Here is a 14,144-nt window from a genome sequence, read left to right as displayed (position 1 = left end):
TTTAAAAAAAAAAAGAGAGAGAAAAATCCAAACAAAACAAAAAAATGTCGTGTGTTCACTATAAGTTTTCTTCCAAACTGGACTATAATACAGTCACTTTCGATGGGCTGCATATCACTCTCAGCGAGCTTAAAAGGCAGATTATGGCCCGGGAACGGCTCAAGGCCACAGACTGCGACCTGCAGATCACCAATGCGCAGACTCGAGAAGGTACGCCATGAGCTGACTCTTTACATTATGGGAGAAGCATAACCAGATACTTTGGGAAGAGGCAGCGCATGATATCTACATATAGGGCTTTTGCTGGGAAAACACAAACAGGGCTAGAATATGTACAAATCCATTGGGATCTACAACATGCCTCTAATAATTTCTTTAAAACAGTTTGACATTCTAGGATTTACTTTATTTGTCCCAAGCAGTTTCATGTACACTGAACCTCCAATCTAATATTTGAGAACGAGCTTTTAATGTCTATTTTTATAAAGGCTTTGTCATTATTTAGTGCTTATTTTAACTGTCACAGCTATTCAGCCTTAGTTGAAGCCCTGGGATCGCATAAGCTGTAACTACTGGGATTTTTCTGTATTTCATAAATATTTTGTAAACTCATTGGATTTCTGTTCTGTGTGGTGTTTCACAGAATACACTGACGATGAAGCCCACATCCCAAAACACTCGTCTGTGATCGTCCGCCGCACCCCGATTGGTGGAGTAAAACCTGCTGGCAGGACGTTCATTGTGTATGTATACATAAAATCTAACGTTGCAGCCTGAGTCATGATTACAGTGTAGTCACCAGTGGATTTTAAATGATAGAGAAATCTCTAGGTTATGTTTGTTCCTTTTGTGCCAGTAGCTTACTACTTTTTTTCTGTTTTCCGCAGAGATCGTTCTGACACAGCTGTGGTGGGACCTCCTAGACCCGTATGTAAAACAAAACCCAAAAACAACACACTCTCCTTCCTCACCCCTCTGTCTCTCTCTCGCCCCCTTCTTTCTGGCTTTAGTCACCTTTCTCAAGAACATCCTGTCAACAATGATAAAGTTGTATCTTCTGTTCACTGTGTGTTGGCTACATTTGTGTTGAGCTTTCGACCTCTGTGTGTTATTTGATGTCTTTTTTTGAGGGTTTCCTGGAGTCACTAAGGTTAAAGTAGTTTGTTGTTTCTCTCTAAAAACCCGGGTTGTCTGCCTTTTTTTTATTTTGAAATGAACAAATTAAAAGTACACTGTGTGAATGAGATGAGGCCGCTAAGAGAAACAACAGACTAGCCACCATGTTTTTGTAATGCTCTGAACTGAAACTGTTGATAATTAACATGGCAAGCAATTTAAACTGTTAATGACTGTATTTCATAATGAAATGGTTATGTAGCCTGATTTATGCCAGGCAAATGTTTTGAAGGGGTTTGTAAAAGGAAGTATGGTATTTTTGTATTCATAATACATTGTCATTTATTTTCTGTGAAAATATTTTCTGTGGTTTATAAACCCAAAGAAGGAAAGTGTGATTAATTTATATAAACTTATCTTACATAATGAGTGGAATAGATTTGCCACTGACTCTTATTCATTTTATGAGCTTAACCTGCTAAACATACACATTCTCAGATATTTTGTTAAGTCAAAACTTCTGTCATTTATTTTGTCCTGTACAATTTAATCATGAAGATGTTCTGTTCTGCACTGAATATGGACTGCACATAACCCTTAAACTTTGAAGGCTCGCATTTACATTGCTGTGCTGAGATACACTGAATCTAGCCAGATTCCTCAGTGCCTCTTGTGCAAGGAAACCAGTTCAAAGTGTGTTTTTGTTTGTTTTTTTGTTTGTTTTTTACAAAACTGTGGTTTTTTGGGGGGGAGCATTACGAAGCTAGACCACACTGTGCTAAGACACAGTATCAGTAAATATCCTTCCATGGTTGCTGCAGTGCAAAGTATGCTGGTGTAGTGTGTCCTGTAAGCTGTAAGCTGCAGACCCTGTCAATAAAGTTGTTGAGTGGTTCAGTGTCAGAACCGCTTGCACCAGATCCCTGTGTGTTCCCTCCACAGCTTTCTGCAATACCCAGTGTTTCCTCTGAGCCTGCTTATCATGATGGATATCCCACCCTGCTGGCTTTTTTTGTTTACTAACATTTAGCCTTTATTACTTAAAAAAAGAAGAGAGATCAAATTTTTTATGTGGGTGTAAAATGTGACCCTTTGTCCACTCTTGACAGAACCATCCCTCCTCCGCTTTCTGTCGTGACGTTGGTGGTGTTGTAGGGCTGTTAAAGGGAACAGGTTAAGAGAATAAGTGACAACAGCGGTTACTTCCTTTTCCTTCCACCAGGCATTTTTTTATTTCACCCACCCCCTCAAAAGAAAGATCTCTACACTTGTGCCTTATCAGCTCTACATACTTGACAGCTTCCTGTGTCTGCATTTTTTTTAAAAATAGGTTGGCTCTGCTCCTTGCTAGCTCATTAGTTTACAGAAAGCATTCTTGAACTTTTTGATGAGTTTTGAATATTTGTGACAACTTCGTTTGACAAGCTGGTGCAAAAACTTAAATCGCTGTGCCCTAGTGAGGGGAAACTGCATACTTAAATTAAATGTCAAGTATTCCTTTGAGAAAATTGCCCTCTGCTACCCACTGCAGAAGAAGCTTTGGATATAGGATTTAGAGGGATGTGTTGGTAGTATTTGCTGATAAGCCCCAAATACTTAAGGAGGCGTGATGTGTTTAAGCAGAAGCTCTTGGACATCACCATAGTTAAAGGCTCGGAAGACTTGCATATGCTAAAGAACAGCAACAGTAGATGTTTTTACAATTTTCTGTCTCGTCATGAGTTCTTAAACATGCGACTAAAGCGCACAATCTCATTTAAATTTTTTTGGTGCTGTAATACTTTTGTTGCTTTGCAAAGGCAGTAGATAATACATTCAGTATGGAGTTTGCATCACATCGCTGTGTGTTTTTTGGGTATTTGTATTTTACTCTATTCCCCCCAAAGATCTCATCCATGTAAAAATCTCTGAAAAGACACAAGCTTAGAGGCTTTCAGAGTATTAGTTTTTTTTCCTTCTAGATTTGCTGACTATTTAGAGGAGTTGGACTTAAAACGGCACGCACCACTTGTAATCCACGTGTTGATATTTTTTTATTTCTTTTGTTAATTGCTACTCGTGCATTACCTTTATGTCAGGCACTTTGGAGGCTAAACAGAGGTGCTAATTTTGTTTGAAGAAACAAGCGGAGGCTCTAAGGGATTGGTCACAGATGTGGTGGGGAACTGTCGGGGCTCTTGTCTTCCAGTGTGTCTAAAATCTATCATGTTAATACCTTTTAATATATGTGCTCTGATTCTCCTGCAGACGGACTCTTCTCCTTCATTGTCGTTCGCCCAACTTGCGAAGGTACTGTTTCTGTGTATGCTTGCTGTAACGCCAGAAAAGCTAAAAAGATGGGTTGTTTTTTTTTGGTTTTTTCTTGAGGGGTTGACATTGTTCTGATTCTTATATCTCTTCTAAATCAATGTTTTAGACTGCTAACCTGGTTGACGCAAATGCATCCGAGGAGGACAAGATTAAAGCCATGATGACTCAGTCGAATCACGAATATGATCCAATACAGTTAGTATACAATCGCCACACTTGAGCATCTAATTAAATTCAAAATGAAGCATGTAATGTGTATTTCAATTCATTGTCTAGCTGGGCGTGTGTTTAACTCTGTAACTTGTGCCTCCAGTTACTCCAAGAAGGCAGTCGGACCTCCACCTGCTCACTACACCTGCTTTCGTTGTGGAAAGGCCGGTCACTACATTCGACAGTGCCCCATGCTAATGGTAATTAACAGTATTGTTTGATCTTTGTCTGTGTTGCTATATTTTACAACATTGTTGTGTAACGTCTAAAAAAGTAACCGTCATGTTTTGGTTAATGTTAATTTTTGTTGTTTTGGGTTTTCTTTTTTTTGCCTTTTTACATTTTGAGGTTCAGGATAAAAGTGTGGAGGGTCCCAAGCCAGTACGAATTAGTAAGGGGATACCACAGAGCTTCATGGTGAAAGCAGAGCCAGGTGCCAAGGGAGCCATGTTAACCAGCACAGGAGAATACGCCATACCTGCTATAGATGCGTACGTGCCAATCACTGACATACGCCTACACATGGCGTTTCATAAACACTTTATAGCACATTAAGTTATGTCTTAGTTGGTAATTATCCATATTGCTGGTGCATTTGTTTTGTTAACAGGGAAGCATACGCACAGGGAAAGAAGGAGCGCCCTCCATTTGTTCCACATGAACAGTCGTCATCTGAGGATGAAAACGATCCAATCCCTGACGAGCTCCTGTGTCCGATCTGCAATGACCTGATGACAGATGCCGTAGTCATACCTTGCTGTGGAAACAGCTACTGCGACGACTGTGAGTTCTCAAAATGTAGACGATAAAAAAAGATTTTAAGTGATTTTTTTTTTTTTGTGTGTGTGTGCGCGTGAGCTTTTGTCTAAATAAGATCCGTCTGTTTTCAGGTATTAGGACTGCCCTGTTGGACTCAGAGGAGCACATCTGCTTCACGTGCAAACAGTCAGATGTGTCACCTGATAATCTCATTGCCAACAAGTTTCTTCGACAGGTAGTGCTTTCAAACGTTTGCAGTCTGATGTGGTATTAGTTTAATTTGACTGTTTTTGTAAGTGCTGGATTATGTGTTTGCCTTCTTATGTAGGCTGTAAACAACTTTAAGAATGAGACAGGATACACCAAACACGGGCGCAAGCAGGCCCAACACACAGCTCCGCCTCCACCGCGGCCACAGCTGGTCAGGCCTCTGCACTCGAGACAGCAGGACCCGCTGCTGGCCAATGTCACTCAACCACCTCCTACAAATGTACCAACCACCACGGCCCCTCAAACACAGGCCCCACCTACTGCACCTGCTCCTTCTATTCCTTCTCCTGCACCACCTGCTGCGTCTACTCCACCCCCTGCTTCTCCTTCCCCTGCTGCTGCTTCTATTATCGAGGAAAAAGAAGCTTCGCCAGTCCCTGCACCGGCTGTTGATCGCCGTTCTCCTATGCACTCGACCAACTCCACCGACCAGGGTGAACCACCCCCACCAGGGTAAGTTTACACTGAGATATTCCATGAAAAATTCAGTTCAAAGAAGCCTTTCTTGCCAGACACTGTCTCTATTTGTGTTTCAGGGAGACGCGTCCAGAACCTAAAGGGACAACTGATTCATCAGGACCCTCAGAAAGTGGCTCACAGGTGGGTCCTTCCTGAATAGTGACTTGTTTGCGAGGTTATGTTAGAGCACCAAAACATAGGTTTTTCATCATGTTAACCTTTTTCTCTTTCTCTCTCTCTTTTTAAAAAACCCCCATAATTTCTCCCACAGAGCTACACTTTACCAGTGATTGGCCAACTGCCACCTACAAGACCATCTCATCAGTCAGGTCAGAAGATCAATTTATTCATTTAAGCAGATCTGATGAGCTTAAAGGGAAGACATTTGGCAACTAACAGCCTGCCTGCTCTCTGCTCTTTTAGGTCACCATTCACGGACAAACCACTCTCACAGAGTAGGAGCAGTAGCAGCACCAGCAGCAGCAGGCGGAGGTGGCAGACACTGGTAAATCTTGCTTATGCACTATGAACTGTGAAGTGTTTGTGATGTAACATCAGTTCTGTAAAGTCTTTTGTGTACATCTTTACAGGTACCGAAGTAGAGGAGAGCACCCCTCCAGTCGCCTGCACACAGCTCCACCTCCTGTACCTAGTCCTCAGGTGTACCCATCTCCAGCCCTGTATCCACCTCCACCTCAGGCCTACCCTCCTCCATACAGTGCTGGTCCTGGCCTTATTCCTCCTCCTGCTATGAGTTACCAGCCCCAGCCTGTTTATCCCCCTGGACCAACAGTTCTCAACCCCCCCTGGGTTCCCCCTGGTACCCAGCCCCCTCTAGTCCCTCTTCCACCCACCCTCCCACAGCCACCTCTCTGTAAGGAAGACTTCTACAGGCCAAGGCATCACAGACAGGACAAGTGAGTGGGTTCTTTTTGTTTTAGGGGTCTAACGACAGACTGTGGTGGCACATGTGAAAACCATGTAGCACCAGACATAACTCAGGATTGCAATTGTGAACAGTTATTTTCACCTCAAGAGACGACCTGGAATGTTTCTGAGTGTTTAATTTTGTTTACATAGGGTTACCTCCAAGCTGGATGAGTTCACTAAAGACTTCCACAAAGAGCTTATGAAATACCGAAACGCACCAAAGAGAAGAAAGCGATCTTACTCCAGGTATTTATTACATAACGAAACTTGTTTATGCACAAAGCTTTTAAAGGCATTTGTTGCATTTTTGCGTAATCCTTCTTTCAACCCTTCATTCACTCTGTTCATTCCTTCTTTTTCCTGCCCGACTCTCTTCTTCCAGGTCCAGGTCATTCAGTCGATCTCCATTTAGCCGCTCTCCTTACTCGCGCTCTCGGTCCAGATCAAGATCTAGATCCAGATCCAGGTCTTACTCTTATTCACCGAGCCGATCCCGCTCTCGTTCACGATCCCATGGCAGGTCCTATCCTCGCTCGCCTTATTCCAGACGTAACGGACGCAGTTATGGACGCTCACGGTCAAGGTCCCGATCTCGTTCGAGGTCTTATGGGTACCGTCGCTCTGGCTCACCACGATCTCCTCCCTCCTACCGGGGAGGAGGCTGGGAGGGGCCAGAAGGGCCTTACAGGTCTAGGTCACGATCTCGCTCCCCTGGGGCATACCGGAGCCGCAGCCCTGGCGGACGAAAGCTACCTCCACGCGAGCTACCACCATATGAACTGAAGGGTCCGAGTCCCGCAGGCCCCGAGCGCTTTGAAAGGGAAAGGCGCCAGTGGGAAAAGGAGTATGTAGACTGGTACAACAAATACTACAAAGAATACGATAGCCAACACCCTTCACTGCATCACAGAGGTCATGGCAGCAGAGACAGAGAGAGGGACAGATTGTCCCCTTTATCCAGAGATTACTCACCCCAGGGGAGAGGGAGAAGAGGGAGAGAGGAGAGAGCTGGTCCACCTCACCATCCCCCGTCCTCTTCCTCGTCAGGGACAAAGTCCAGCACTAAAGTCCTGAAAACAAAGAAGATAAAAAAGAGGAAAGCTGGAGAAGAACCAGAGGCGTCGCAACAGCCGGTGGACAGAGGCGATGCCACTCCGGTCAGAGACGAACCCATGGACGATGTACCGTCACACACAAAAACACCTCCCATCTCTTCAAGGCCTGCTGTTAACACTGCGTCATCTAAAGCCCCGCCCTCTAAGAGCACTGCTTCATCTGTTAAATCTTCAACCAAGTCTGCATCAAAAACTCAATCTGAAAAAACAAAGAAGGACAAAGTTCAGAAAGTAAAGCCTAAAGCAAAGACGGAGCCGGTCAAGGTAAAGCCGGACAAAATGAAGAAAAAGACCGGAGAAGGAGTTTTGGCAAAAAAGAAAGACCCCTCATCATCTTCCTCTTCCTCCTCAGCTGTTAAACCTTTAAAGAGTGTTAAAGCCAAACCAGAAGACACCCACAACTCGACTACCTCTAAAAAAGAAAAGGGTAAGAGCTCTGTTGTGAGGCCTTCACTTGTGAAGACCCCTCCACAGTCCTCCCATAACCAACCTCTGCCTCATCCCCCGCTTCATGACAGCCCCCGATCCAGCCATGACATGCGGGGAAGAAAAAATCTTCCACAGGGCAGTGGTCTCCTTCCTCACCCCCATCAACACGGTCTCCCACTCCTCCCCCGACCTTCATCCCCAGTGGACAACCGGAGGAGGATGGGAGAGGAGGGTCGCTCTTTACTTGGACCTCCTCCCGGAAAGCTGAGGAGAATAGATGGCCTAGGAGGTGGAGTGGATATCATGTCCCACTCGCATTTGCCTCATCAGCCCCCACTCCACAGACTCCCACCTTCCTCTGACAGGCCTGGTATCCTTCCGCATCCAGGGAGCCGCGAGCTTGGCCGGGGTGAAACGGATCGAGCAGCCATCAGACCTCTAATGGACCTTCAGGTAGGTCCTCAGAAACTTTTGTTAAACGTATTTTTCCTACTGATTTCCCCTAATTTAACTCCGTTTGAACATTTTGTTTTTGCATCTGCAGGTTAAGCCAGTAAGAATAATCAAGTTGAACAGAGATATGGGGAGAAGAGGCAGCACTGAGGCAGCGGCCTTGGATGAAACTTCATCTGGTCACGAAAAGAACGCCTCAATCTCAGAGCGATCAGCTGGCACAAGCATTTCTGAAGCAGACCGGCACAGTAGTGCAGCAGAAGTAGCTAGAAGAAAAGAGCGCTCTGCATCTGCAGAGAGGGGAGTCTCCAGAGAGAGACCTGGCAGTGGCGGAGAGGGGCAGCACATCTCAGACAGAGAGCAGGACAGAAGCTCTGGAGTGGACAGAGAGCGAGAGAGGTCTGGTTCAGACAGAGAGCGAGAGAGGTCTGGTTCAGACAGAGAGCGAGAGAGGTCTGGTTCAGACAGAGACAGAGGTCAGGGGTCTGACAGAGACCGAGACAAGGACAGAATCGCCCAAAAGGTGGCGGTTGCATCGGAGAGAGACACGGAGGGTGAGAGGGCGTCGAAGGCAGAACGAAAAAACTCAGGCGGCGCGAGCGGGGGAGGCAGATCTGTCAGCCTGGATAAAATGACGATCGGAGAGAAGTCTGCCATCACGAGGAGACAGGCAGACCATCCGGAGAAACCAAGAGCATCTTCTAAGGAGAAGGGCGAGGGCTCAGAAAGAGCCGCTAAACCTGACAGGTCACTACATTTGCTTTTCTGCTTCTCCTTATCCATGACTGAAAGACGCGATGATACATTTGTTCTGTCTGTAAACACAGTTGTTAATAGTTGTAATTATATTCTCTAATTACCCAGGAGTGCATCCAAGGACAGAACAGAGAGGAGCGTTCCCTCTGGAGAGAAACCAGCTGCTGCTCGCAGAGAAGGTAATTTGAAGCACGAGTCGAGTGTATGGCAGGAAATGATAACTTTGATTTTGTGTCTTGCTATCTAATTACACATTCATTGAACCTTTCCTCTTTCCTCTCACCTCCGTGGAAGCGGTCAAAGACGGTCAGGAGGCTGCTGTAAAGAGCAAACCCAGGATCAGCCGAAAGGCTCTGACAGGCCACATTACAAGCTCCACTAAGTGAGTGCCTTTTCTTTTTTTTCTCCTTATACAGCCTTTAATTTTCACTTCAAAATGTTATGTAGTTTATTTACTTTGTTCCACTCTTCATTTTATGCGTCTGATATTTGCATCTTTAAGTTGTTTCCATTAGGATGGCACGAGAATTTAAATTGTTTCTGTCAGCGGTTCATTAGCAACAGAAGAGGAGTTTGAAAAACGTAATCAGTCTAAAGCTGTTTATTTGGGAGGGCTAGGAAAACTCATTATTTTAGTGTTGCCAAAGCAAAGTAATGAGTTCAGTGGCACAGTGAAACTCACATTGAATTAAATGACTTGTGTAGTTGTGTAATTTTTGTTTTTGTTCTTTGTAAAAATACATTAGACACAAAATATCTTAGGATTAGGGTCTAATTATTGATAGTTATTCAATTTTTTTTTTAATTTTGTGGACATAAAAATAAATTTAAGGTGAAGCAAGTATAAACTGTTGTTGCAGCTCAAGTTTGATAGAAAAGTGTTTCCCAAAGAAAATTGTACTATTGTCTAAACTGTGGTGTCGTATCTGCTCGTATTGAGATGTTTAAGCTTTTCTAAAAACTTGTTTTTCCTTACAAAAGGTCGTCTCATGAAACAAAGCAGGACTCGGAGAAAGACCAGAAGAGTTTGCCTTCGAAACCTGCAGAACAGCCTCCACCGAGCCCCGTAAAAACCCGTGCACGCAGCCCGAGCTTGAGTCCGGTGCTCAGCCCGGCCAGGGAGGAACCGCTCATTCAGCCTCCTCCCCGCTCCAAGTGGGAGAGGGAAGATGACGAAGAAGGCCAGGAAAATGAGCTTAGTGTAACCAAGGAGCCCTCCCCAGTGCTGCAGAGGCCTCGAGGTAGAGAGCTGCAGCAGGAAGCACCTAAGCCTATTAGGACTGAAACCCGGGATGCTACAAGAGAAGAGAGGAAAGGAGCAGTGAAGGAGGAGAAGAAGGGAAGAGCCACAAGGGAAGAGGGTAAGGGTGGTAGGACGGGCCAGACAAACTTGGACAAATCAACCAAAATTAAAATCGTGAGGGAAGAGGGGAGAGGAGTGAGAGAAGAAGGAAGAGCTTCTGCAAGAGAAGAGGAGCGGCGAGGTGGAGGAAGAGAGGAAGGGCGAGTAGCTCCAGGGAAGGAGGAGAGAGCAGCAGAAGTCAGAGGTGGAGGAGGGCGAGAGGAAAGTCGGGCCCCCGAGCCCAGGAGACAGCGTTTGTGCTCCGACCTCGGCCGCGAGACAGACGAGGCAGCTTTCGTGCCCGACTACAGCGAAGGCGAAGGTTCTGAGCCTGAGAGAGGGCGAAGCGGCAGCGCCAGTCTGTCCCTCAGCCAGCGCTCCCACAGCCCCACCCCAAGTAACCACAGCGGCTCAGCCACCACCACGACAGACAAGAAGAAGAAGAAACACAAGAAAGTTAAAAGGCACAAAAAGCACAAGAAACGCAGCAGCCAGGACAAAGAGGCAGAACACAAGAAGCACAAGCACAAGAAAAAGAAACGCAAAAAGAACAAAGACAAAGATGGGGAGGAGGATGAAGAGGGCAGAGAGAAAGGCTCTGCATTAACAGAGGCATAACTCAAAGCTGCAAGGAGATTAGGACGTAAAGATAACGGCTAACGCTGGCATCCTGCTGCAAGGAAACTGATAAATGTCAGCTGTTCTGATGCTTCCTGTCTCTGCAGCTCTCCACGGTACCCTTGTTCCTGTAATGCAGAAAGACTGCAGCTGAGGTCTCTTCAATATTCAATGTGAACGTCTTTGCAGACTCTGGGCCGGGGAACAACTGGGCAGCGACGCTGTGCTGTTGTGGTCAAACTAGAGCTGCAGGACTCTGACGTGAACTGCTATGCTATGAATAACACAAACTGTGCTCAGGGATGTGATTTCTTTTTGGCAGAGGAGGAACTGCAGATTATCTGCCTCTGATTCATTTGTAAATATAGATTAACTCTTGCTTTATGTAATAAATTCTCCTCAGTTTGTTTTGCTCACATCCCTGTGTGCTATTCAGGACTTAAATGTGAAACTCTTCACTCCTTTGAGGGCTGTCTTTCTGAAGAACGCTGCCAGCACATTTTAGCTCATTAACCATGAAATCGTATACGCTATTATCATTGTTTTTTCTTCCTTTTTGGCAATTGTTGGTTCAGTTCATGCCGGTATATTTTTTTTCTTCTTTTTTTTTCTCTCTCTCTCTTTTTTTTTTGTGATGAATAATTTCCAAGAAAGGCAACGGAAAATTTCTGAACAGGCAAACCAAGTAAGGTTAATGTTATGCTGGTTGATTTGTCTTATTGAACGTGACATAAAATCTGATTGCTACCTGGTAAATTATGAAACTCTGGAAATTTGTGATTAATGGGCTAAAATGAGAAATTACTAATGTGGTCCTTGAAGTTGAAGCAGACTTTTATGCGTTCATGTTACACTGGATTGTATAAGATGTTTATAATACTGACAGATCAGTCAGCATGTTTCTGTTCCAAAGGTTTAGTAGCTAGCACATTGTCAGTGAGCGAATGTGTGTGTGCTGTTGCGAAAGTGAAATGTGATGGAAGTTGAACAAATTGGAGGACAAGACTTCTTACAAAAGATTTTTTTTTTTATTAAAATGTTTTGACCTCATTAAAATGCCCAAGTTGTGTTTTTTGTTTGTTGGTGTTTAAAATCTCAGTTACTTTATGTGCTTCTAATGACTTTAGAAAACATGGATGACCTGACAGCTCCAGAAAAATGAAGCCAAAGCGTCTCTGTGGCTACCTGCTGTCTGGCTGCAGTATAGTTTCATAAGTACTGCCCTCTCCATGTTAGTGGATGGGACTAGAGTCAAAATAAAGGCAGTGCTCCTCAGATAAATTTGTCGTTATTCATAGTTCTTATAGCTGATTTGGGTTGAAAAAGTCATGTTTTTAATTGGGTAGCAATGTTATGATTGACAGTTGAGTAGGCCCACTCGCAGGAGAAGGTGCCAACTCCAAAATTGTGATTGTTTGAAACTTGTTCAGTAAACTGTACTGACCATCAACAGGGCCCTGATGGATAGTTGCAGTTTAAGTTAAGACTGTTTCCTAAGCTAATGCAGGCTGCAGGTTGAGTGATGCGGATGCTGTACCAGTCCATCATGGTGAAGAGAAAGCTGAGTGAAAAAGTGAAACTCTTGATTTCCGGGTTGCTCTACGTCCCTATCCTCACCTATGGTCACGAGCTTTGGGTAGTGACTAAAAGAACCAGATCACAGATACAAGTGGCAGAAATGAGCTTTGTCCAAAGGGTGGCTGGCCTCTCCCTTAGGCAGGGGCTCAGAGTAGAGCTGCTACTCCTCCACATCGAAAGGAGCTACTTCAGGTGGTTTGGACATCTGATAAAGATGCCTTTGGGCGGCTCCTGGGTTAGGTCTTCTGGGCACGTCCCGCCGGGAGTGACCCAAGAGAGATTACCGTATATCTCTTGGCTAGGGAGAGGGAGATCTGGACTTCTCTGCTTAGGCTGCTGTCCCTAGGAGCCGTCCCCGGATTAGTGGAAGAAGATGATGGATGGATACTAGGTGGTTAGTTTTTGATATTACTCATTACACTGAACTAAATTTACTGCTTTTGTATTGAAGTTTGTGTCCCAAGAGGGCACAAGGGTCACACTTTGCTGCGTTAGCTTTTTATATCCAACAGCCTGTGTTGTTTATGTTTTTCCGATAAAATCATATCACTTTCTCTGGTATTTTGATTAGACTAAAGGTTTAAGATTGTGGGATTTTCTGTTTTTTTGTTGTTGTTTTTTAAAGTGGCGCTGCAGTACTCTCCCCACCAACGACTTAGTAACTTAGTTTACTTAGCATCTTTAAAGAATACCCTGCTCTGGCATTCACATACTACCAGCAACATCAGTTCATGTAGTTTCTATCTCATTATCTTGATTTATGTTTTCTTTGACAATGCAAACTGAGTGATTTAATTAGAAGGCTTCTAAACAATCTATTAAAACATGGCTTACAGTTAATAAATTGTATGACTGGAGATTCATTTCAATATTAGACATTAACAGTGTTTATATACAATGTTAATCATGTAATCGAATTTTAAGTTGTACTTTTTTTTTATTGCTGTTGTCTATTCTTAAAAATAGTACAAAATAAAAAAAAATTAACAATGGATATATTGTGTTAGCATTATTTTCTATCTGTGCTTTGTCCCGTCTGAGTTTGTCTTGTTTGCCAAGTATGCCTTGTCCCACGTTCCCACTCACGGGCCAAGATACCCACCCCATGACCCACCCTTGTTGTGGTGAGTGGGCTTTCAACAATGATGCGCCACCTCTCTCTCTCTTTTTTTTAGTCATCTTGCGCTACACACAACTTCACAAATGAGGGTTATAAACACCTTTTAACTGCAACATTGAGTTTTAAAAGTACGCACTAGTTTAAAAGTCCATAGAGATAATTTCTAGGATTTCTGCAGGGTGGTGCAGTGGTTAGCACTGTTGGCTTACAGGAAGAAGGTTATGCATTTGAGCCTTCTGTTCTGGAGAAAAACAGAGGCCATTTGATTAGGCACACCCCATTAATGTTGGGTTGGTTCTGCTTTTTCTTTCACAGCTACCTTAATTATTCATGGCACAGCATCAATCAGATGCCGCAAATTTGTCAGCTGGATATCCATGATGTAAATCTCCTGTTGCACCAGATCCCAAAGGTGCTCTATTGGACTGAGATCTGGTGACTGTGGATGTGTGATTTGAGTACAGTGAACTTGTTTAAGATAATAATGTGTACTTTATTAATTGCTTAGTCCTCTGCATTTAACCCAGGGGCGATTTTAGCCCATCTTTGGGGGTGCTTTGGTGAAGCACCCCCAAAGATTTCTTACTTTTTTGAAAATATTTGCTGTTTGTGTGACACACTACTAAAAATATAAAAAGTATACAGTACTTAATTGAGATGGAACATTTTAACAACAAAA

At 44.0% G+C, this 14,144-nt stretch overlaps 1 protein-coding gene across 2 annotated transcripts; it reads left to right on the top strand.

The window, feature by feature from the left end:
* LOC102198842 (E3 ubiquitin-protein ligase RBBP6-like) lies at window positions 1–12,481 on the top strand. Of its 2 annotated transcripts, none has more exons than XM_013914313.1 (20): window positions 1–210; window positions 644–743; window positions 888–927; window positions 3,364–3,405; window positions 3,533–3,621; window positions 3,740–3,836; window positions 3,991–4,127; window positions 4,247–4,419; window positions 4,527–4,630; window positions 4,724–5,118; window positions 5,202–5,265; window positions 5,396–5,453; window positions 5,548–5,629; window positions 5,715–6,041; window positions 6,205–6,300; window positions 6,437–8,051; window positions 8,143–8,798; window positions 8,916–8,986; window positions 9,102–9,189; window positions 9,789–12,481. In XM_013914313.1, the coding sequence occupies exons 1-20, from the start codon at window positions 45–47 to the stop codon at window positions 10,765–10,767; spliced, it is 5,379 nt and encodes a 1,792-aa protein (XP_013769767.1). In that variant the 5' UTR covers window positions 1–44; the 3' UTR covers window positions 10,768–12,481. The 2 variants fall into 2 exon arrangements, with proteins under 2 accessions (XP_013769767.1, XP_013769766.1); XM_013914312.1 differs by having other exon boundaries at window positions 3,985–4,127.
* The last annotated feature ends 1,663 nt before the right edge of the window (window positions 12,482–14,144 follow it).

This window comes from Pundamilia nyererei, unplaced genomic scaffold (genome assembly GCF_000239375.1).
Source record: "Pundamilia nyererei isolate P.nyererei 1_Seehausen unplaced genomic scaffold, PunNye1.0 scaffold00186, whole genome shotgun sequence".
NCBI lineage: Eukaryota > Metazoa > Chordata > Actinopteri > Cichliformes > Cichlidae > Pundamilia > Pundamilia nyererei.
The sequence above is the reverse complement of the archived record's forward strand: the minus strand, read 5'-3'. Positions and strand labels throughout refer to the sequence as shown.

Bases quoted from the DNA above. Each gene is read 5' to 3' on its own strand.
- LOC102198842 (XM_013914312.1), top strand. From the start codon at position 45: ATGTCGTGTGTTCACTATAAGTTTTCTTCCAAACTGGACTATAATACA. The intron at 4,631-4,723 runs GTAGTGCTTTCA...CTTCTTATGTAG, and splicing joins CCAACAAGTTTCTTCGACAG to GCTGTAAACAACTTTAAGAA. The intron at 5,454-5,547 runs GTCAGAAGATCA...CTGCTCTTTTAG, and splicing joins AAGACCATCTCATCAGTCAG to GTCACCATTCACGGACAAAC.